At 47.2% G+C, this 23556-nt stretch overlaps 1 protein-coding gene across 3 annotated transcripts in view; it reads right to left on the reverse strand.

Moving 5' to 3' along the window:
• The window catches only part of LOC103707747 (BAG-associated GRAM protein 1-like), a 42431-nt gene that overhangs the window by 11242 nt on the left and 7633 nt on the right, over positions 1–23556 (reverse strand). For all 3 annotated transcript variants that reach the window (XR_015971187.2, XM_039128222.3, XM_026804882.4), the window contains exons 5-6: positions 1360–1488; positions 1221–1267 (exon numbers count right to left, since the gene is read on the reverse strand). Coding sequence is in view for 2 of the 3 variants with exons in the window: in XM_039128222.3 (XP_038984150.2) it covers positions 1221–1267; positions 1360–1488 (176 nt within the window). In the remaining variant the exon portion in view is untranslated. The remainder of the gene's footprint in view (positions 1–1220; positions 1268–1359; positions 1489–23556) is intronic.

A 23556-nucleotide genomic window follows, 5' to 3' on the forward strand; every position in this document is an offset into this window, starting at 1 on the left:
AATGCAAAACGCTACAAATCAACCTTGCATGTAGTGGAGGGATCATGCAATGGCACAACAAAATAATAGCAATAGGAGAACAAAGATGATCCAGTGGTATGAAGCCTCAGACCATGTCCAAACCTACTAACACAATATGAATCATAGATATGACATAGGACCATCACTTTAAACCACTACAATGTATGGCATATACCACAATACAAGCAGAACTGCTTAGTCATGATAATTGTGGCTTGATGAACATAATCTCAGTGAACTTTGCCACATATATAATCACTTCGTTCAGTCTAAACAATTGTTCACGTTCTTAGGGTACAGCTTTCAGTCTTTTAGAACCCCCTATATGGCCGCAATTACTTGTGGGCTAGTGGCTCAGTAGGCATAACTTTCAGCTTACTTTAGTCCATGAACAGAGCCAGCTATATGTAGGCATAATATATAATTTTTCATGTTCTTACCCTGCAAGCCTTCAGTCTGTCATAATCAACTTACGTCATCTTGAACTTTAGAAAAACTACTACAAGGTTCAGTCAAAACCTTGTCATTATTATTCATAGTTGCATTCAGTAGATGGAACTACGTCAATTAACCCCATATGTTCAACATGGCAAAGAATCACAAACATCAAGAGAAATTGTTCAAGAATATCAAAGAAATACAGGAGTGATATGAAATGTGAGCAGATAGAGAAATATGATAAACTTCACAAAATGGATCAAAGTATCTTGAACAGAGAAGAGCTTGTGCATATTGACAGATATTAGTCATTACTCATTAGCATCTATGGAACTTCATAAGTAAAGCACATGCAACCAACATAACACAACAAATATAGGAGTGCAACCGTAGAGCACTCCAGTTGCCCAAAACCACCAGCCAAGACATAATCCCCAGCCCACCATCCTCCATGCACACACTCACAGATAAACCCCTCCATGTACAAAAAAGAATGAAAAAATATATAAAAAATAAAATATAAGTAATAAAATCTACAGTTGTTTATCTGAAATTCTTGTTTTCCTCTTCAGCCAAAAGCATGATAAGAATAAACATCTGTATATAAATAGCATATTAAAGCTTCCAGAATTAAGCAGGTTACATGAGCAAAAATTTATTGACTAGAATTCAGGTGAAATACTTCCTTACTATATAGAAAATGAATAGAATGCTAGCGAAAGGGAAACAACCAGCAGGCCAAAACCAAAACAAGAAATCACCTGGAAGTATTTGCAGGAAGCTTTTTCGTTTTAATATGTAGACAAACCTGGAAAAAACATCTTTTCAATTCACAATATACCTTACAAAGCTCCGAGCACATGATATAGTTTATGTATCAATTGCAACATAAGATTGTACCTGTCCTGATGTGGTATCCAAAGTGTACCAGATGGCTCCAGTTTGGCCTTCACTTTCGACTGGAACAGTTACAGACCCAAGAACCGTGCTTTTCCATATTATGTCCCAGTCATATATTGTCACGTTAATCTACAAAATATAATTGAAAATAAAAATCCAATACGATTAGAATAGAAAATAAATAAACTGAAAAAATAAAGCACTAAATAATATGTGTAGACTGAACATGCATGTCATCTGTACGGACACGGATAATGAGGGTTGTGTAAGCAAATAAGATACCATCATAGCATAATATAATGCATGTAAATGCACTCCACATATATGTCATCAATGTAAACAATAATGCTAAATAACCAAGTATTTCTGTAAACATCATCGTGAAATTTGTGTCAATTTATGATAAAATTTTGGGTAATTCTTGTTCATTTCTACATATCATGGAGCATGCATGTTGATAATCATTGTATTTTTCAGTCATTTATTAACATGCAATTATATAATTCCAAGTATTGTTTAAGAAAAAAATCAGCCATAGATGACACGATGATGTACTACTAAACTTGTCAATAAGAAACATAAAAATAGCATGGCTCTTTAATTAGATCGGCCAGGTAAAAAGGGTGTGAGTGCAACCGATGGTCCTTCCTCCTTACCTACATATGTATATGGATATATAAAGCAAAGCCCATAATAGGGCAGACTGAAAAGAGGAAAGGGCATATCAAGACATCCTTTTCTCATTTAGCCCAAGCTTTTAATTGGTTAGTTCACTGTTCAAAGCTTCTTGGTGTAGGTCTTGGCATTGTACTATCCCAAGTTAAGCTTGACATTATGTATAACAAGGTTTCAAATATCACTACAATGGGAAGGTATTAAAGGTACCATACCATTTTGGTAGGCTTCTTCTGCCACCAGTACATAGTGTGTCAATACAAGACTATGTCTCGTGAGTCGTGCCTTCTGCCGATACCAACATCGTAGCATTCTGGCAAAAATAAACTGGTACTAGATCTAGTACTAGTATTTGAAACCTTGAACTATAACACAACTATCATGGCAGTAAGTTGGTTTATGACCATGGTTTGTATTTCAACTAGGACTAGAATAACCCTGACCCATTTCAAGCATGCTCTCTCAATTAATAAGGCTTATAAGATATATGGAAGAATACAATAATAAGCGGGATAATGAGCTTAAAGCTACACTCCTAATGATGTTAACCAATAAAAAGCATATTAAAGATTGTGGCCATGACAAGACAAACACAACTAGTAGTTTTCAACCAATTATCACAAAAAGCACAAAAAAAACCTCAGTTTCTTTGAAATAAAATTCTCAATGAACGTCCAAACTATACCATTAGATCATCAGATATTATAAAATTTACTATTTAACTAAACTGGAAGATACATATGTCTCTGGATAAATTCAACTTGAAAAGGAGATTTGACAATCACAACCCCAAATCACCGGGGCAAATGTCGGCATGAGACCACAATCTCATCAAGGCTTGTAGCCAATAGATACAAATGGCAAAACTTATGCCCAATTACCCAGATAGTAAGTCATTAAACGAGTGCAAAATGCAGAAACTTCAACTGCACATCTAGGTATGAATAATTACTATGAATCAAAACAAGTTGAATAAAATATTAGCTTATAAAAGCCATAGTATGTACACCATAAAAAACAACTGTATAATTTACCACTTACATCTAAACTATAACTAAAATCCCATCAAGAACTTGACATAAGATGACAAAATGCAAGAAAGAACAATAACTAAGGCCTTGTTTAGGATTGTTGTTGGCAATAGAGCTTTCAGAAGTAGAGCTTTCGAAAAGTAGAGCTTTTGAAGCAGAGCTGTTATAAAAAAACTATTTATTGTTTGGTAACTACATTTTCAAAGTGTTGTAAAGCTTTAACATATGTTTGGTAACCAAAATGAAAAAGTACTTTTAGTATAATAAAATGACAATAAAGGATATTGCATAGTATTGCATAGTAGAGTATAATACAATATAATATTACATATTATTACATATTAAAATATTATTTTGTATAATATTATTATAATATAGTATAATATAATATCGAATACTATAGGTCTATAGCATAACAATATAACATAATATAACATAATATAATATGATATAATATGATATAATAACGTATTATTAATAGTACAATATTACTACAATATAATATAATATTATTATAATTATGACATAATAGAAGATAGTATTATATACTAATATTGTAATATAATATAACAATATAATATAATGGATTAAAATCTAATCTAATAATAGATTATATTTTATTATAGCATAATAATATTATATTACTATTAAATATTATTATATTATATTGCATTATTGTAATATAATATTATACTATATATTTATATTATAATAATGAACATTATTATAATATAATCATATAATAGAATATAATATAATGTAATATAACCTAATATATTATCTCATTATATTATTAATAGTATATTCTAACAATATATTATATTATCATAATATAATTATTATTATAATAATATACTATTATGATTGTAATAAAATGTTATATTATGCTTATAATATAATTATTTATTACTACAATAACATAATATATTATATTATAATATATATTATTATATTATAATAATGCAATATAATATAATATAATAAGTATTTATTATTATATTATATTATATTTATAGTATAATAATATATTATGATATTGTTGCTGAAAATTGGACCGGGGGCGCCCGTCGGCTAAGGAGGAGGAGCTACGGCGAACACTGGCAGGCGGCGATACGTCGGCGAGCGGCGCCCTCTGTGGGGGCCTGCAAAAAGTCGGTGGCCGGAGTTTCCGGCGCCGGCCCTCCGATGCTTAAGTCAGAGGGAGAATATGAACAGGAGCTTCTCTTTTAGAGTTTTTTCCATCCTCTTCTTATGGTAGAGGTATTCCCCTTTTATAGTGAGGTGCTGAGTTACCTGCGATGCGACGGGACCAGATTGCCGTGCGGCTGAGCACGTCACATAAATTGATGCACGATCGCGAGAATTAATGCTTTGCCGTAGAGGATGAGGTCGGAATCATGGAGTTGTCATGGCTGATTGATCGCGGCCGAGCTGGTCTGCCGTGGAGGATTGGAGATCCGTAGATAACGGGAGCCATACGCGTTAATTGTTGAGTAAGCCGGAGGTCTGCAGAGACCATGCGCATTAATTGTTGCGTGAGCCGAAGGTCTGCAGAGTCCATACGCATTAATTATTGCGTAGGCCGGAGGTCTGCAGAGACCATACGCATTAATTGTTGCATAAGCCGCCCAAAGCGTAGCTCCGAATTGGGCCGTAGGAGGTGGTGACAATGACGGGTAGTCGGTGAGGTCTGACTTTTAGGGATTGGATGCCCTCTCAGGTCGGGCGTTTTCCAGGTCGGGCTTCCCGAGGTCGAGAGTTTAGGGTCGGGCGCCTGGTCTGGCGCCAGGTCATCCGTGGTCGGGCATCAGGTCGGTCGCCCGGGATCGGACGTTTGAGGTCGGTCGTCTAATCATGTGTTTCGAGGTGACCTGTATTTCCCTCAACACTACCCCCGACTTTCGAGTCCGAGCTGCTAGTGAGCTGGGACGTGGGAAGTAATCGCTTTTATTGCAGTGGTGGGGGTTATGGAGGTTTAAATTACGCCAATGCTTTGCGCGCTTCAGAGGGCCTTTAATGAGGGAAGGGGAAACGATGCCCTTTCGTCCCTCGAGGTTGCTTCGAATAGCGGGCTTATGATGAGGCTCCGAGATCCGATGGGACGGCGCCTTGATCCCGTATCCGAGGCGTCCGTTCGGAATAAATGCGCTGCTCTGGCTTCCGGGGGTGACATACGGCGCGATCTGGACGGAAGGCTTGATCGAGCCCCGCCGATCTGGACCGGTGGGGAGGTCTATATAAACCCCCCGACTTAGCCCTAAAAAAGGTCCTTGTTTGCTTGTTTCCACTGCCGTTTTCTCTCCCAACTGCAACTGAGTCTTTCCGGCAGTATTTGGAGGCGATTTCCGGTGGTGACCAGAGACAACTCCCGGTGACCCCCTAGCAGGTCGTCTTCCCACATTAGCTCGGAGGAATTTTTCTTTGAGGTCGTCTTTTCCTTTCTTTGTCTTCATTTTTCTACTTCTTTCCTTCATTTTCCCTCTTTCTTCTTTCTGGGATGGGTCTTGGTCCCGGTGAAGTTGGGTCTACCGTGACCGAGGAGGAACTGGATCTGATCTGTTCCCGGTTTTTCTTCCGACCCGGGTTTCGTCTGGAACTTGCAAGGTCGGAAGACCAAGTGACGAGGCCTCCACCAGGCCGGATCGAGGTGTACATCGATGCACTCTGGGCCGGCCTGCGGTTTCCCCTCCACGAGTTCGTGAGTGAGCTGCTGGCGGAGTATCGACTCGTCCCAACACAGCTTACTCCAAACTCGTGGAGGACTATAGTCGGATTTGCGTCCCTCTGCCTTGCGCACGGGATCCCGACTTTGGTGAGTGTCTTCCGCCATTGTTTTATGTTAAAAACAAACCCGGCGGATGTGGAGTGGTTGTACTTTGCCTGGAGGAGCGGTATGTCGCTCTTTCGAGGTGCCCCTTCCTCTATTCATGAGTGGAAGGAGAGATTTTTCTTTTTGGCGTCCGAGCTTTCGTGGGGGTTCGACCCAAGGTGGGGGCGTCCCGGGCTGAAGGCCATTAACAGGCTCACCAGTCTCACGGCAGACGAGCAGAGGGTCTTCGATGCTCTGCGGAGTCTTGGGAAGGACATCGTCGTGACCGACCTCCTGGCCGAGGATGCCCTGGCGAACGTCGGCCTTAGCTCGACACGCCCTGAGGGTAAGGGCAGTTGCGCTGCTCTTTTAGTTTTTGTCCTATCTGTTTCTTTCTTTTGCTCTTTTGGTGTTGGTTCGATACTTAGAAAAATTTCTTTCTGTTTCAGCTATTTCCCGCATGCCGACCAGTAGCACTTCACTCTTCGCTCGGTTGAAGAAGCGATCGGCCGAGGTTGGAGGGGCCGTTCCCAAGCCCCGTAAGAAGGCCAAGTCGGTCGCAGATCCCACCCCTACCGAGGTGAGGGGTTCCGGAGCCTCGGGACCTGCCCGAGGAGGGGCCTTGGTTGCCGAGCGTGCGAGCTCGGGCTCTGGGGGGCGTCTGGTTCGGCGTCCCCGGCCGGTCCTGCCCCCATCTCGCAACGGGCAAGACGGCCTATCATCCGCCTACGGCGTTTGGGACCTGAGCCGAGCAGAGGTCCCGGGGTTCCGAGTGCACCCCATGCAGTCGCTGCGAGCTCGGTCGGGCCGAGTTCATCGAGGGCCGAGGAGAGGGAGTCGGCCGAGCCGGAGTCTCCAATTCCTGAAGGGAGCTCGGCCTTCCGGGACGCCGATGTCGCGCGCGAGGTGTTCCGCCGCGCTATGCTTCCAGCGGACCGGGCTGAATTCCGGTCTCTCTCGCTGGAGGATATTGTCGACCAAACCTACTGCCACACTGCGCGGGTAAGTCACCCTTTCCTCTTATCCTTAGTCGTTAGCATTTTCTTCATTTCACTTATAATCGTTTTCTCTGCAGCACATCTATGAGGTCGACACTCTGGTATTCATCGCCTCGGAATGCCAGAATGAGACCCAGCGACTCTTCAGGCAACTGGAACCGGCCAAGAAGAGGATAGCCGAACTGGAGGCCGTGCTGGCGGAGGCCGAGGCGCGGAAGGAGGCCACAAAGGCCGGTCGGCGAGCCCTAGTGGACGAGCTCGAGGAGGAGCGGGCCGCGCATGCGCTGGCGAGGTCGGAATTGCGCTCCTCTGAGGTGCGCCTTGTCGAGGCCCGTGCCGAGGCCGCCGGCCATAAATATGAGGGCGGGGTGCTTCGCCTGAAGATCGAACAACTCGAGGCCCGAGAGAAGAGGGCACTCGAGCGGGCTGAGAATGCCGTGGAGCTCTTCAAAGAGTCGGAGGAGTTCCGCGACATGTTAGAGGAGGAGACCGTCGACGGGTTCCTCCGGGGCTTCAAAAATTTTCGAAGACAGATGGCCCGATACTGCCCTCAATACGATCTGTCAAGAATCAGATCGAGATCGGGATTCGGCGACGAGTTCGATCTGCCCTCCGGATTCGAGGACGAGGAGGCCGCCGAAGCCGAGGTTGGGGGAGAAGTCGCTGAGCCTGAGGCCGCCGGGGTCGGAGCTAACATAGCCGATCAGGCGGCCTTGGAGGTCCCTCCAGAGGAAGCCCAGGATGGCGTCCGGGAGGTCGCTAACGAGCCTTCCGCCGAGGCCACCGCGGGGGGCTCCGAGCCAACGCCTGCCGAAGGCCCTCAGGTTATCATCGTAGACGATCCCGAGGTCGACACTGGACAAGCCGCCGCCCCTTAGGATGTAGTTTTTATTTCTTTTTCCCTTTTGTTGTAAATGAGGTCGGCCTCCAAATCTGTTGAACGGCCGACCTCCAATTTTGTACTTCAGCCTTCCGACCCTTTACTAATGGAAAGATTTTCTTTTGCCACTCTGCGCCTACTTTTCTCTTTTTTCCGTGTAGTAGGTGGGTTTTTATTCTTGATGAATCCTCCTAAGTGCTCGAGCTCAGTTGACAGAGTTAGGTTTCAATTACTCTTACCGGGTTGTTAGGCTTGGCCTTAGTAAATTTAGGCTTCAAGCTCAGATTTTTAGGGAAATTTGCTAAGTCTTTGAGCTCGGGCATTGAGGGGGTCTCGCTAGGCCCCTTAGTTTTCCTCCGAGGAGGGATCTGCTAAGCCCTCGGGCTCGGCTTCCAGATTGCCGAAGCATTTAGCTCGGCTTCCAAAGGAGTTTCGCTTAAGCGTTTAAATCTTCTTTCTAAGGGATTTAGCCGAGTCCTTAGGCTCAGCTTTCGGGGTAAGCCTGCCGAAGCTTCAAAGTTGAGCTCTAAGGAGGTCCCGTGCTGACGTTAGGTATTTAGGTTCGTCCTTCGGAAACTTTTGCCGAGTCTTCAGGCTCGGCTTTTTGGATAAGCTTGTTAAAGCTTCAAGGCTGGGCTCTAAAGAGGTCCCATGAGGCCAAGGTTGAATTTTCCTGTTTTCTGGTTTCGAGCTTGGTCGGGATTTCGCCGATCATTATGTAACGTATACGAATAACAATCTAGGTACCGAGTTGGGTCATACCTTTCGCTTCATTGGAATCGATCATCTCGGTTTGAAAAGAGTGACTCCCTTCTACAATCGGTCTCTCGGGATGTTCCTTAGCCAGTCGCCTTGGCGAGATCCTTGTGCGGCGGTATTTTTGCTCTAGCTGAGCCGGGGGGGATGACGCATTCCTGTTGAGGCGACGTTTACCCCGAGCATGCCTGCAAGTCAGAGGGCTCGCGAAGATACGACCTTATTATTGAAGTCTTCGGGCGGCCGTGCAAGTGCTACTTCGTTGCAGGGGTCGGGCGCTGACGGCAACAGCGCAGGTTCTTTCCCATATTTTATCCCAAAGCTGTGGGAGCTTGAGACTCCGCGGTCGGTATGCGGGGTGTTTCAACTTTAGTTGAAGGATTGAACATGAGGTCGGGGGAGCTCGAGCTCGCTGCCGACTTAATTGCGCTTCCTGTAGTCGAGGGAGTTCGAGATTCTGTGGTCGACCCATGGGGCATCTCAACCTTGGTCGAGGAACCGAGCACGAGGTCGAGGGAGCTTAGGCTCGCTGTCAACTTGGCGTCGCTTCCTGAGGTCGAGGGAGTTTGGATCTCTACGGTCGACTCACAGGGCATCCCGACCTTAGTCGAGGGATCATACGCGAGGTCGAGGGGTCTGGGAACGCCCCGTCGACCCGCGATGCTTCCCGAGGTCGAGGGAGTTTGGAACTCTACGGTCAACTCTCGGGGCATTCCGACCTTAGTCGAGGGATCATACGCGAGGTCGAGGGGTCTGGGAACGCACCATCGACCCGCGATGCTTCCCGAGGTCGAGAAAGTTTGGGACTCTACGGTCGACTCTCGGGGCATCCCGACCTTAGTCGAGGGATCATACGCGAGGTCGAGGGGTCTGGGAACGCACCAACGATCCGCGATGCTTCCCGAGGTCGAGGAAGTTTGGAACTCTACGGTCGACTCTCGGGGCATCCCGACCTTAGTCGAGGGATCATACGCGAGGTCGAGAGGTCTGGGAATGCACCATCGACCCGCGACGCTTTCCGAGGTCGAGGGAGTTTGGGACTCTACGGTCGACTCTCGGGGCATCCCGACCTTAGTCGAGGGATCATACGCGAGGTCGAGGGGTCTGGGAACGCACCATCGACCCGCGACGCTTTCCGAGGTCGAGGGAGTTTGGGACTACGGTCGACTCTCGGGGCATCCCGACCTTAGTCGAGGGATCATACGCGAGGTCGAGGGATCTGGGAACGCACCATCGACCCGCGACGCTTTTCGAGGTCGAGGAAGTTTGGAACTCTACGGTCGACTCTCGGGGTATCCCGACCTTAGTCGAGGGATCATACGCGAGGTCAAGGCCCGGCTTGATATCATCGCGGGAGGACGTTTCAGGTCTAACCGAAGCATCTGAACTCGGTCGGGCGTCCGAACTTTGTCGGGTATCCGAGCTTAGCCAGATAATCTGAGGATCACAAATGTCCCAATATTAGGAGAAGCATAGCGTGATTAAAGGAGAGTCGTAGATGAGTAATTGTAAGGAGGCGGGATTCATGCTCCCAATCACTAGGGACCCCTCAGGGTTTCACTGGTAATACATCCGCAGATTCTCAGAATTCCAGCTTCGCGGGATGGGGGTCCCTTCGAGAGACTCTAACTTGTATGCTCCGGGTCGTTGCACTCGAGCGATTCGGTATGGTCCTTCCCAATTTGGGGCGAGCTTTCCTCGTTCGGTGGGCTGAGAAGCTTCGGCTCTCCTGAGGACGAGGTCTCTTACTTTGAAAAGCTTGGGCTTGACCCTGGAGTTGTAATACTGGGCCGTTTTCTGCTGGTACCTTGCCATGCGGATTCGGGCGACCTCTCGTATTTCTTCAACGAGGTCCAAGTTATTCCTGAGCCGATAAGATTTGGAGTCGGCGTCGTAGTGCTCCACCCTCGAGGATGGGAGGCCGATTTTCAGCGGGATAACAGCCTCCGTCCCGTATGCCAGGTTGAAAGGGGGTCTCGCCAGTGGATAATCGGAACGTAGTCCGGTAAGCCCAGAGAACGTTGTATAAATCCTCGACCCACTGTCCTTTGGACCGATCGAGCCTGGCCTTGAGCCCCTGCAAAATGGTGCGATTTGTTACCTCGGTTTCTCCATTTGTTTGGGGGTGGGCGACCGAGGTGAAACGGTGGTCGATGCCGAGCTCGGAGCAGAACTCCCTGAAACGGATGTTGTCGAACTGGCGACCGTTGTCAGATATGAGAATGTGGGGGAGCCCGAATCTGCAGATTATTGACTTCCAGACGAAGTCCCGCATCTTCTGCTCGGTGATCCGGGCTACGGGCTCAGCCTCGACCCATTTGGTGAAGTAGTCGATGGAGATGACCAGAAACTTTCTTTGCCCGGCGACTAGGGGAAAGGCCCTAGGATGTCAATCCCCCATTGGGCGAATGGCCAGGGGGCGATAATCGAGGTCAGCGGGGTCGAGGGTTGGCGCTGGATATTGGCATTCCGCTAGCATCGGTCGCACCTTCGGACAAAGTCTGCAGTGTCCTTTTGGAGAGTGGGCCAAAAGTAACCTTGGCGCAAGATTTTATAAGCCAGCGCCCGGCCTCCCAGGTGGTTCCCGCATATTTCTTCATGGACCTCTCGCATAGCATAGTCTGCTTCTGACGGACGGAGGCATCTGAGGAGAGGGGAGGTAAAGGATTTCCGGTAGAGCTTGCCTTCGTATAATATAAACCGGGAGGCTAAACGCCTAATTCGGCGAGCCTCGAGCTCGTCAGTGGGGAGGGTTCCATCTTGCAGGTAGCCGACGAGCTCGTCCATCCAGCTCGGCTCGGTGTCGATGCACATGGCCGGTTCAGGCTCTTCTGTCCTGGGCGTTCGGAGATATTCAAGCATCGTTACCTTGGGAAGCTCGCTCATGCGGGAAGTCGCCAGCTTTGACAATTGGTCAGCCCTGAGATTCTCCGCTCTGGGAATGTGTTGAATGTTGAAGGAGCCTAGGGCGGATATGAGCTTCCGCACCTTCTGAAGATATTTCTGCATTGATGATTCCTTCACTTCGAAATCTCCCAAGACCTGGCTCACGACCAGTTGGGAGTCACTGAAAACCTTCAGGTCCTCCGCTTTCAGCTCCTTTGCTAGCTTGAGCCCGGCGATGAGCGCCTCATACTCCGCCTCGTTGTTTGAAGCCGGAAACTCAAGGCGCAGGGCCTACTCTGCCACCACCCCATCTGGGCTTGTAAGGACAAGACCGGCCCCGCTTCCCCCCGAGGTCGAGGAGCCGTCTACATACAGGACCCATGGCTGGCTTGGGGTCTCCATTGTTGGCATGAGTGGGTGCTCGGGGTCGTCCGGCAGAATGCACTCCACGATAAAATCGGCGAGTGCTTGGGCTTTGATCGCCGGTCTCGGACGGTATTCGAGGTCGAATTCTCCGAGCTCGACCGCCCACTTGGCAATCCTCCCAGCACGGTCCGACCTCTGCAGGATTTGCTTTATGGGCTGGTCGGTCAGTGCGGCCACAGTGTGGGCCTGAAAATAGGGCCGAAGTCTCCGAGTTGAAGTGATCAAGGCGAAAATCGTCTTCTCCAGTTTGGAATATCGGGTCTCAGGATCTCTGAGGACCCAACTGGTATAGTAGACAGGCTTCTGGAGCTTGCTTTCTTCTCGGACCAGGACTGAGCTTACTGCAACCGGTGAGACTGCTAGATACAAGTAAAGGACTTCGCCTTGTTGGGGCTTGGTAAGTAGCGGAGGGGAGGCGAGGAGACATCTAAGCTCTTCAAAAGCTTGCTGGCATTCCTCCGACCATAGAAAGTTCTTTGGTCATTTGAGGATCTTGAAGAATGGAAGGCAGCGCTCGGCCGACTTGGAGACAAACCTCCCCAGAGCCGCGACCCGCCCGGTAAGCCTCTGCACCTCTTTGACCGTCTTTGGAGGCACCATCTCTTGTAGCGCTCGGATCTTCTCGGGGTTTGCTTCGATTCCCCGTTGTGTTACTACGAAGCCCAGGAATTTGCCCGAGGTGACTCCGAACGCGCACTTTGCAGGATTCAGTTTCATCTGGTACTTCCTAAGCTTGGAGAATGTTTCATTAAGGTCAGCCACATGGTGTTCTGCTGTTCGGCTCTTCACCAGCATGTCGTCCACATAGACCTCCATGTTTCGGCCTATTTGATCTTTGAAGATTCGGCTAACCAGTCTTTGGTATGTAGCCCCCGCATTTTTCAATCCAAACGGCATCACCTTGTAACAATAGGTGCCCTTATCGGTGATGAAAGCCGTCTTCTCCTCGTCCTCAGACGCCATTCGGATTTGGTTATATCCCAAGAAGGCATCCATGAAGGTTAGCAGCTCATGTCCCGAGGTGGAGTCGACGAGCTGGTCCATATTGGGAAGTGGAAAGCTATCCTTCGGGCAGGCTCTGTTCAAGTCGGTGTAATCCACGCACATGCGCCACTTCCCATTCGATTTCTTCACAAGGACCACGTTGGCGAGCCAATCCGGGTAGGAGACCTTCCGGATGAAGCCGGCGTTGAGGAGTTTGTCCACCTCTTCTGCTGCTGCTTGCTGTCGTTCTGGAGCGGAGCCCCGTTTCTTCTGCCGCACGGGTCTGCAAGTCGGCTTCACTTGGAGCCGGTGGGTCACGATTTTAGGATCGATCCCCGGCATGTCGACGGGCGATCAGGCGAAGACATCCATGTTGGACCGAAGGAACTCGATCAGTCGGTCCCTTTCGAGAGGGCTCAGGCCGGAGCCGACCTGCACGGTTAGCTCTAGGCAATTTTGTCTTAATGGAACTTGAGTAAGAAGCTCACCAGGCTCTGCCCGCTTCTTGTAAAGGTCGTCCCGCACCTCCAAAGTTTCGATGGGCAGCGCCTGACTTGGTGCCTGGATTGATGCCTCGGTTGCGTGCTCCTCTTGGCTTAACGCTTTGGCCGGTTGTTTTGCTTTGTGGGTTGCCATGTAGCACCACTTAGCTGCTGCCTGGTCCCCACGAACTTCGCCTACTCCTTGGTTAGTGGGGAATCGCACGAGCAAGTGATAGGTGGAGACTGCAGCTCGGAGAGCATTAAGTCCTGGTCGTCCGAGAATGGCATTGTAAGCCGAAGGCAGGCGGACCACAAGAAAATCCGTCCTCACGGTGCTTTCTCGGGGGGCGAGCCCGACTGTAACAAGGAAATCGATCTCGCCTTCTACCGGGACCGAGTCTCCGGTGAATCCGACCAGCGGAGCATTCATTCTTCGAAGCTGGCCTCCTGTTAACCCCATTTTTTGGTAAGCATGGTAGTACAGAACATTAGCCGAGCTTCCATTATCAACTAAGACACGTTTTACATCAAATTTGTTTACAATCATAGAGATGACCACAGCATCATCGTGAGGGGGTCTCAACCCCTTCCAAATCCTCGTCCGAGAACGAGATGGCTTCAGAAGTGCGCAGGCGCTTTGGGGGAATCCCTTCTTGGGCTGGCTCTCCAGCCGAGGTTCCTCCAATTACATTGATGGTGCCGGCGATGGGCCTGTTGTCATTCGGATTTTCAGGCGGCACGGCGTTTTCCACTGGCCTCCTTTCCTAACGTCGGTTCCTTACATTGATGGAGATTGAGTACTCCGCGGCGAATAAGCGCCTCAATCTCATCTCGGAGCTGGAAACAGTCCTCCGTGTCGTGCCCGTGGTCTCGGTGGAAGCGGCAATACTTTCTGGGGTTGCGCGGGACTCCTGTATCCCGCATAGGAGGCGGAGGTCGGAAAAAGTCCCGACCTTCAATCTCCATCAAAATCTCGGCCCGGGGTGCGTTGATGGGAGTGTAGTTTTCGTACCTCCCCGGATGCATCCGAGGTCGTAGTTGCTACGTCTTTAATCTTGCTCTTTTAAAAAGAAAAATTAAATGTAGAATACCCCAAATATAGGGTGTAGCAAAGTAATATTCTCGGTGAGTCCGAGATCGAATCCACAAGGATTTGACAGTGAACAAAAACTAAAGGTTAAATAATATTCAGATTGACAAAAATATAACTAAGGCATTAGGATTCAGCCTAGCACTTAATCATGCTTTTCTTAAAATCATCTATTAATCATAATAAAATAGATTTAGTTTTATGGGCAGCATTACAGTAATTCTATTTTAAACTACAGGAATTTCTAAGCATCTGTTATACCCGGGGGAAATAACAAATCAAAGAAAATATATAAGTTTGAAATATTTTCTATCAATCTACTGCACCATAAATCAAATCAAAAACATTAAAATCCAATTGATGATTAAAGGAAATACATGAAGAAAATGCTAGGCTTTTTCCTAGCCTTAGCTTAAAAAGATTTAGCTATCCATATGAGATGCAAGCAATTTTATAAAAGGGATTAGTATAGAATAAATAAAATAAAACATAAATCCCTTTTTTTTTCTTTCTTCTCTTAAGAAAACAGAGTGCTCTGTTTTCTTTCTTTTCTTTTTCTTTTCTCCTCCCGATGCTTCTCCTCCTTCTCTTGCCCGGCTGAGAAAAATCGGAAGAAGGACTGCGGTTGTTTGGGAGACCACTGGTTTCCTTCTTCCGTCCCTCGCTCCGTGTCCTCCTCCTCCTTGATCCCTCTACCGGAAGCTGCTACCAATTGGATGGATCCGGCCGGCTGCCTTCTCTCGGACTGCTTTCTCCTGGTTCCCTGGTTCCCCCCCTTTTATAGATACGGTTGGGAAAACGGATCAGGGACGCGGCTGAAACGCTTGGAAGAAGATGAAGACATGGATGGCCGTTGAGGTGTTTGAGAAGACTCCTCGGCTGGAATTTATTCACTCAATGTGATTGCATGCTGCCACGGACGGTTGGAAAACGCTGGGAAGAAATGCTTGGAGATGTCGAACGCTGGGAAGCTCCTCACGGATGCGTGCTCGAACGGATGGGGAGTTGCCGAGAAGGGATGTAGGGACGGTTTGGCTTCGGAGATGATCCGGTTGTTGTGACGCTTCTGCTGCTGGAAAAGAAGTGGAGGACTCGGCTTGGGACTCTTCTCCTCCCGATGGCTGCTGGCCTCCTCCTCTTCCGTCGCACGCTCCATGCTTGGATGAGCTGGGAAGAAACAGGGGAGACGGAAGGACGCTGATGAGATGCCGCTTGGAATGACGAGCCGGTTTGGCTTAGGTCCCTTGGGTTTGGTTTAGGTCCCTTGGATGAGATGCCATGATGCTTGGAGAGCCACACGGACGGTTGAAGATGCTAAGAATCTGTTGAGCTCGGAACGCCAAGCATTGGGCTCAAACCTAGCGTTATTGGGTCTTTTGAATTACTTGTACTCAGACACAAATAAAACATTAATTAATTAATTTTATTAATAAAGATTAGCTATAATACTAATTAAGATAATACAAAAATTTCACTTTTGCACTCTCATCAGTAGTGGGGACCTTGGCCGAGGCGGGGACCTTGGCCGAGGCAGGGACCTCGGTCGAAGCTGTCCCCGCTGTCGAGGCGGGCTCCTCAGCCGGGGAAGGTTCTTCTCTCGGCGGGGGACCGGCTTTTTTGATGGCCGCGCTCCTCGCGGCGTTTCTTCTGCTTCTTTGAAGCTTGTTCAGTTGTACCCCGCCTGGAGGCAATAGCCTCCTCGGCCTTAGCGTACTTTCGAGCTCGGGCCAGCATTTCGGTGAAGTCGGCGGGGAAGTTCTTCTCGATAGAGAAGAAGAATCTGTAAAAGCGAGCCCCGGTCTTCAGAGCCGACATGGCTATTGACTTGTCACGCCCCCGGCCCGAGATCGCGAGCCGGGGGTCGCGCCAACCGCCGCACACCTGTAGGGAACTCTCTCTACGAGCATGCGAGGCATCTAAACCAAATAATCTCAAATATATAACTAAAATAATTCAGCTAAAATAAGTGCAATCTTATTCCATTGACTAACTCAAGTCATAAGGTCTCACAAGTCTAAATACGCAGCGGAACAATAAAGATAAAACATCAATTTAAACAAAGCCTAATCTAGGATAACTTGTGCTTCAGTTCTTCTAGTCGCTCTCCCATTTTAAATCTCCGATAGGTTAGTTCTCAGAATCTGTAAAACAACAAGAAATTGTATAATGAGCTAGACAACCCAGTAAGTAATAAACACCTTAACTAGTCAATTCATATAATAACATAAAATATAAATACAAATTACGATGAATCAACATAATAACATAATCAATTCCTTTTCAAGCACAAATTCATTGAAATTCGTATTTTTTTCAAATATTTATATACATAATCATAAATCTGATTCGAAACAAATCATATTCATCTCATCAGCCTTTAGCTACGACCACACTTATACCCTGTGGCTAGGCCAGAAACAGAACCGCACTTATACCCTGCGGAGTGGGCCAGAATACCGCACTTATACCCTGCGGAGTGGGCCAGAATACCACACTTATACCCTGTGGTGGGGCCAGAATTGCAAATGCATAACCCCCTATTGGCAGGGTCCAGAACATAGCCAGGCTGAGAGTTCTAAATCTGATGCAAATCAAAATTCTTTTGTAACATAATAAATATATCATAATTCGATCTAAATATGCATATATGATACAAAAACAGTAATATAACAATAGTCCAAAAAATATTATTCCAATTCACACATCCATTTTTCATTCAAAGCATCATCTCATAAAATTCATAAATTACATATAAATTCATTAACAATTTATTCGATGCAAAAATAATATTATATAAATGAAGAGTCTAGAGAAGGCAGTTCATTACTTACATTGAACGCGATCCACAACAATCCAATTAATCTCACAAATTCCTTGCAGAACCTAATATCCAAAAATCATATTTTCTTTTTAAAATTAATCACAATATATATAAAACTTAACTTTTAACATTCTTCCAGGGCCGACCCTGCAGAAGTGTCTAGCACCCCGGGTTCGGGTTCGGGTTCGGTTTCGGGTTCATACCCGTAAACCACCCTCTCCCTTTATTTATTTATTTATTTTCTTTTCTTTTCTTTTTCTTGCTTTTCTTTTTTTTTATTTTCTTTTTCTTTTCTTTTTTTTCTTTTCTTTTCTTCCCTTCCCTTTTCTTTTTCTTTTCTCCTTCTCCCGAAGCTTCCCCGACTTCTTCTCCTTCCCCCTTTTCTTTCTTCTTCCTTCTCCTCTTTCTCCCGCGAATGGAGGTCGGCGAGCTCGGAAGAGGTCAAGTCGAGGCCAGCGGCAGCCACGGCAGCCGGCTCTCTCCTTCCCGCGGAGGAGGTATGGGCACCGAAGGAGAGGAAAAACCACCTTCTCCTTCTTCCCTCTCTTCTTCTTTATTTCTCCTTCCACTGTTCCTTCTCTGTTTTCACTGAACAGAGAAGAGGAACAAGGGATGGGGGTGCTCTTCGGTCCTCAAAGTGGCCGTCACTGAGGGCCGGCGGCGCCTGTGGCCGAAGGCAAGCCGATTGCCACGGGTGCCTCCCCCTCCTTTTCCTTCTCTCTTCTTCTTCTTCTTCTTCTTCTTCTTCTTCTTTTATATGGTATAACCAAGAGGTGAAGCTAGAAATCTTACCTCAGCCCCGGCGAAGATCCGGCGGCTTCTTTCTGGCGGCAAACGGAGGAGGAAAAGGATCGTCCGCGCTGTGGCTTCTCGGCTCCCTCTCTCTCCCTCTCGGGCGGCAGCGGCTCCTCTTCCCATCCCTTCAAAGAGAGGAGAAGCCCTAAAAAGACTGGGGGAGCCGGCTTCTTCGGGATGGCTTCCCCCCCTCTCACACGCCCTCACGTGCGACGGACGTGAGGCCAAAATTTGGGCTGGGCCGGTCAATGGACCGGGCCCAGTTTCGGGATCTCACATGACTGGTCAAGCTCGCGAACTTCCCACGTCGCGGCGGTGAAGCGGTCAAGATACTCCTTGAGAGATTCCCCCTCCTTCTGCTTGATATCTAGGAGGGAGTCCGATGTCCGCCGCTGGTGCCGGCTGGCAGCAAAGTTAGTGGCGAACTGCCTGCCGAGCTGCTCGAAAGAGGATACCGTGCTCGGCTTTAGTTCGAAAAACCAAAGCCGAGCCGTCCCTCGGAGGGTCGCTGGGAAGGCCTTGCAAAGCACGGCCTCCGAGGACCCTTGCAGTGCCATGAGAGCTCGGTAGCTCTCCAAATGGTCGAGGGGGTCGGTGGTTCCGCTGTAGGGCTCCACTTGGGGCATCTTGAACCTCGGTGGGACTGGCTCGTCCTCGATCTAGCGAGAGAAGGGGGACTTGGTGGTGAATTCAAAGTTTCCTTCGCGCCTTGCCTTCCTGCTTTGGAGTGCCTCAATCTGGCGCTCTAGATTCTCGACTTTCCTGTCGAGCTCCCCAACCTGGGGGATTGTCACCGTAGTCTGTCCCAGCTCGTGACGGTCCGAGGCTGACTCAGCCTCTGAGGGCTGTAGTCTTCTGTCCATATCTTCTCCCGGTATTTCTTTCTGGGGGGACGCTTGCTCTTCGTTGTTGGCCCTTGAAGAGCCATGGAGGCTTCGGCCTTGGAGGACCGGTCCGTTTGGGGGAAGGACCGGCCGGACCGGGGCCTGAGGAGGCGGCATGGGTGGCGTCTCTGCCCGCTGCAGGCTTTGGATGGCAGCGGCCAGAGTTTGAACTTGCTGGATTAGAATATTGAAATGTTCCGGGTGGACTTGAGGAACCGGATCAACCGGAGGTGGTGAGTTTTGGACAGAGTGTCCAGGGCTTGGCGGGAGACGCCGGAAAGTATTGGAAGCTCCTTTACTCCTCAACTTCATGGCCACGACTCGGGGCCCTTCCTCTAGCGCCAACTGTTGCTGGAAATTAGACTCAGGGGTGCCCGTCGGCTGAGGAGGAGGAGCTATGGCGAACACTGGCGGGCGGCGATACGTCGGCGAGCGGCGCCCTCTGTGGGGGGCCTGCAAAAAGCCGGTGGCCGGGGTTTCCGGCCCCAGCCCTCCGATGCTTAAGTCAGAGGGAGAATATGAACAGGAGCCTCTCTTTTAGAGTTTTTTCCATCCCCTTCTTATGGTAGAGGTATTCTCCTTTTATAGTGAGGTGCTGAGTTACCTGCGATGCGACGGGACCAGATTGCCGTACGGCTGAGCACGTCACATAAATTGATGCACGATCGCGAGAATTAATGCTTTGCCGTAGAGGATAAGGTCGGAATCATGGAGTTGTCATGGCTGATTGATCGCGGCCGAGCTGGTCTGCCGTGGAGGATTGGAGATCCGTAGACAACGAAAGCCATACGCGTTAATTGTTGAGTAAGCCGGAGGTCTGCAGAGACCATGCGCATTAATTGTTGCGTAAGCCGGAGGTCTGCAGAGTTCATACGCATTAATTATTGCGTAGGCCGGAGGTCTGCAGAGACCATACGCATTAATTGTTGCGTAAGCCGCCCAAGGCGTAGCTCCGAATTGGGCCGTAGGAGGTGGTGACAATGACGGGCAGTCGGTGAGGTCTGACTTTTAGGGATTGGATGCCCTCTCAGGTCGGGCGTTTTCCAGGTCGGGCTTCCCGAGGTCGAGAGTTTAGGGTCGGGCGCCTGGTCTGGCGCCAGGTCATCCGTGGTCGGGCACCAGGTCGGTCGCCCGGGGTCGGACGTTTGAGGTCGGTCGTCTAATCATGTGTTTCGAGGTGACCTGTATTTCCCTCAACAGATATGATATGATATAATATAATATGTAATCATGAGATTTGTTAGTAGGCATTTTAGTCATCAAAAAAGTTTTATTAAAACCAAAATAGCTTTCCAACATTGGCTAGAAAGCATTTTTAGAGAGAAGCTCCAAAATAAAGCTTTTTCCAAATAGATGTTTTAAGCTTTTTGACAGAGCCAAAACAGCTTTTCGATTTTTTACTAAACATTACTATACCATTTAAAAGTACTTTTGGAATGCCAGAAAGCATTTTCTAGCCCACCAAATACTTTGCCAAATGGGGCCTAAGTTGAGAGAATGGTAACCTACATGAGCAATCAAAGGCCAAATTGCGAATTTCATGGGTTGAGATGCAAAGATACTCAAGGATGCCCAATCACAAAAAAGAGGTCACTTGTAAAATGATACGCTAATTTAACAAATGCGCTAATGAGATGATGATATAATGCCCAAAAAAATGTCACTCTTTTGGAACTAGGCACCATATGGTAACGAGATCTCAAAGTTTAAATTACAATAGTAATGGTTAAACCACTAAGATGGAACTAGGACAAAGAAAGAATGCAAAGTTAAAAAATAAATTGCTTGACACAAGGGCAGCCAGACTTACTAAATAATAGATCTAATTGATGATAATTATGGTAAGTAAACTAGCAATAATATAGGCTAGGATGGCAAAAGAAATGTGAGGACCTATGTGACATGTGTTTAGTCCCAAATTAGTTGTGCACTGAGGAGATCTTGGGTTCTTATACAAGGCCAAAGAATCCAAATAATACCTATTGGCCGGCTTTTTTAAGGTGAGATCACAGACTGTCACAAATGGTATTAGAGCGGATCCAACCTATAACCTATATAGACTAGTGGACCTATAACAGGGGCCCTTTTAGAGCTAACCATGGGCCATTCATCCTGTTTATAATTGGATTTGATTGGATTGGATCGTTAGCCTGGCAAGGATGCCGAGGCTTAAACAAGGAGAGTATGTAAGGATCCATGTGGGCCTTTTATTTAGTCCAATATCGTTGCGTGATGGGTAGACTTTGGCTACTTATATAGAGCCAAGGAATCTAAATAATAACTTCTTGGGTAAGCTTTTTGGATAAAGTCCACCGCTTCCAAAAAAAAAAAAAAGAAATCACTACAGACACCTCTTCTTTATTCCCTCTCCTTCCCTTCCAATTACTAAAGCAATCTTACCTCCATCTCCCCCACCCTCTGTTCCTTAAGACACATTCTGTCTCCCTCTTCATTCCCTCCCGACCTTACCTCTATCTCCCTCTATGGCTCCAACCTACTTCACCAAGGCCTCCATCTTCTTTACTATATCAATCGAATCCTAACATGTTCGAGAGGCGGACATGCGTGCGACATCTTTGATTTCATTGGACAGGTTTGTTGACCCAAAGATTGATTTTGATGATCACAAAATCTTAAAGTATAATTACTAATGGTTGTGTTGCAAGAAGAAAGATAATTTGTTTTATAAGGAATATAGCAAGTTAGAAGAATGCAAGAAGGCCTCAAAAGTTCTCAAGAAAAGTTAGAAGAAAGCCACACTTCATTGGCCCAAGTTTCAAGTACAAAGAAATCAAGTTGGAGGGACAATTCTAAAGAAAAATTCAAAAGAACAGTCCTCGAGTCGACTCCTGAAAGCTTAGAGTCGACTTTGGCACTTTGACTCCTGAAAGCTTAGAGCCACGGGTACGCCGACCGGTACCAGTACAGCGGACCTTGGCTACAGTGCTCGAGCCGACTCCAGCTACAGTACCGAGTCGATTCGCTACAGTGCCGACCCGACTCGCTCTCAGTCAGGACAGAAAACAGTTTTTCAGTGCTACAGTGCCGAGTCGACTCCAGCTACAGTGCTGAGCAGACTCCTATTTACGAGCCGACTCCTGCTTCAGCCGAGTCGACTCGAGCATGCTGGAAGGCATAACGGCTAGTTTTTCACGACTCCAACGGCTAGTTTTTCATCTCTAACGGCTCTATTTCGTCTCTAACGGCTAGGAGAAGCTTCCCACATGTTCTTAAGGCTATAAATTCATGAAAACACCACAAAACAAAGAGAGGAAGAGCTCCACAAGATCAAATCTTTTCAAGAACTCCAAAAGAGAGAGCATAACGCCAAACCACAAAAGGGCCAAATATTTGAGCAAGAAGTGAGCTATTCAAGTTAGGATCAATCAGAGCATCCACCAAGAGCCTCAAGATCACATCCTCAACCTCAACCAATTGGTGAAGAGCTTCAAAGATCAACCACTTCGCCAACCCGAGTTTTGCTCCTTTTCTCATTTGTGTTTTATATCTTGAGCAAAACTCTAGTTTACTTTAATTCTTTCAATTCTTCCACTTGTAAAAGTTCTTCCAAACCTAAATTGGAAGTTGTTGAATTAGGAGGATTCAACAAGGGAAAGTTTTGGTTGGTGTGCCTTGGGAAAAACCAACCGAGTTGTTTGTGAGCTCGAAAAACAAACGAAAAGATTTTGGTTGGTGAGCCTTTGGGAAAACCAACTGGGTTGATTGTGAATCCGGAAAACAATCGGGATAGGTTGTAGTTGGTAAGCCGGGGAAAACCAACTGGGTTGGATTGTGAGCCCGAAAAAACAATCGGGTTGGTTCTAGTCGGTGAGCCTGTGAAAATCGACCGAGTTCGTTGTGATCTCGTGAAAACAAGTTGGTTGTGAGCTTGTAAAACAACCGAACTGTAATCGGTGGAATTATAGTGAATTCCCAAGAAGATGCTTGGGGAGTGGATGTAGGTGCTTAGGGTGCACCGAACCACTATACATGCTTGTGTTTGTATTGTTTTTCTTATGCATCTTGCTTTACTTTCATACTTGCATAGTGTAGTTGCTCTAGCTTAATCTTTCACTGCTTTACTTGTAATTGCCTAGAGCTTAAATAAGATAACACCTTATCATTCCGCTGCATTTAATTCAAAGTAAATTTGGGAACATAATTTTTAGAAAACCCAATTCACCCCCCCCCCCCCCTCTTGGGTTGTCACCTTGGGCAACAAGGTTGCATGCTCACACAATCTCAAGTCCCCTTTGATATGCTGGTTCCCATGCTGGAGCAGCTTTGGATCCTTGTTGATCCACTCACCATGCGACATCATTAGTCAGTGGGTTGCATGCTCAAACTATAGTATATTTCCTCCAAAATGACTTCAACATTGCCTCATGTAAAAAATCTCAGGTCCCCTTGGATATGATGGGTCACATGCCCGAGCAATTTGGATCCTCCTTGATTCACTCACCTTGCAACATCATTAGTCAGTGGGTCGCATGCTCAAACAATAGTATATCTCCTCCAAAATGACCTCAACTTTGCATCATGTCCATTACCAGTCTCATGCTCTTGATCCTAGGGGACATGGTCAAAACTTGCTTCGCAGGTAAATGGATTGAGCCTCTACAACATTATCCTTATTGCCAATATCCTAAAATGATCTATATATGCCAAGTTCTAGGGTTC

Source organism: Phoenix dactylifera, chromosome 11 (genome assembly GCF_051530095.1).
Source record: "Phoenix dactylifera cultivar Ajwa chromosome 11, Ajwa_hap1_PhDact_Kaust_v1.1, whole genome shotgun sequence".
NCBI classification, from domain to species: Eukaryota; Viridiplantae; Streptophyta; class Magnoliopsida; order Arecales; family Arecaceae; genus Phoenix; species Phoenix dactylifera.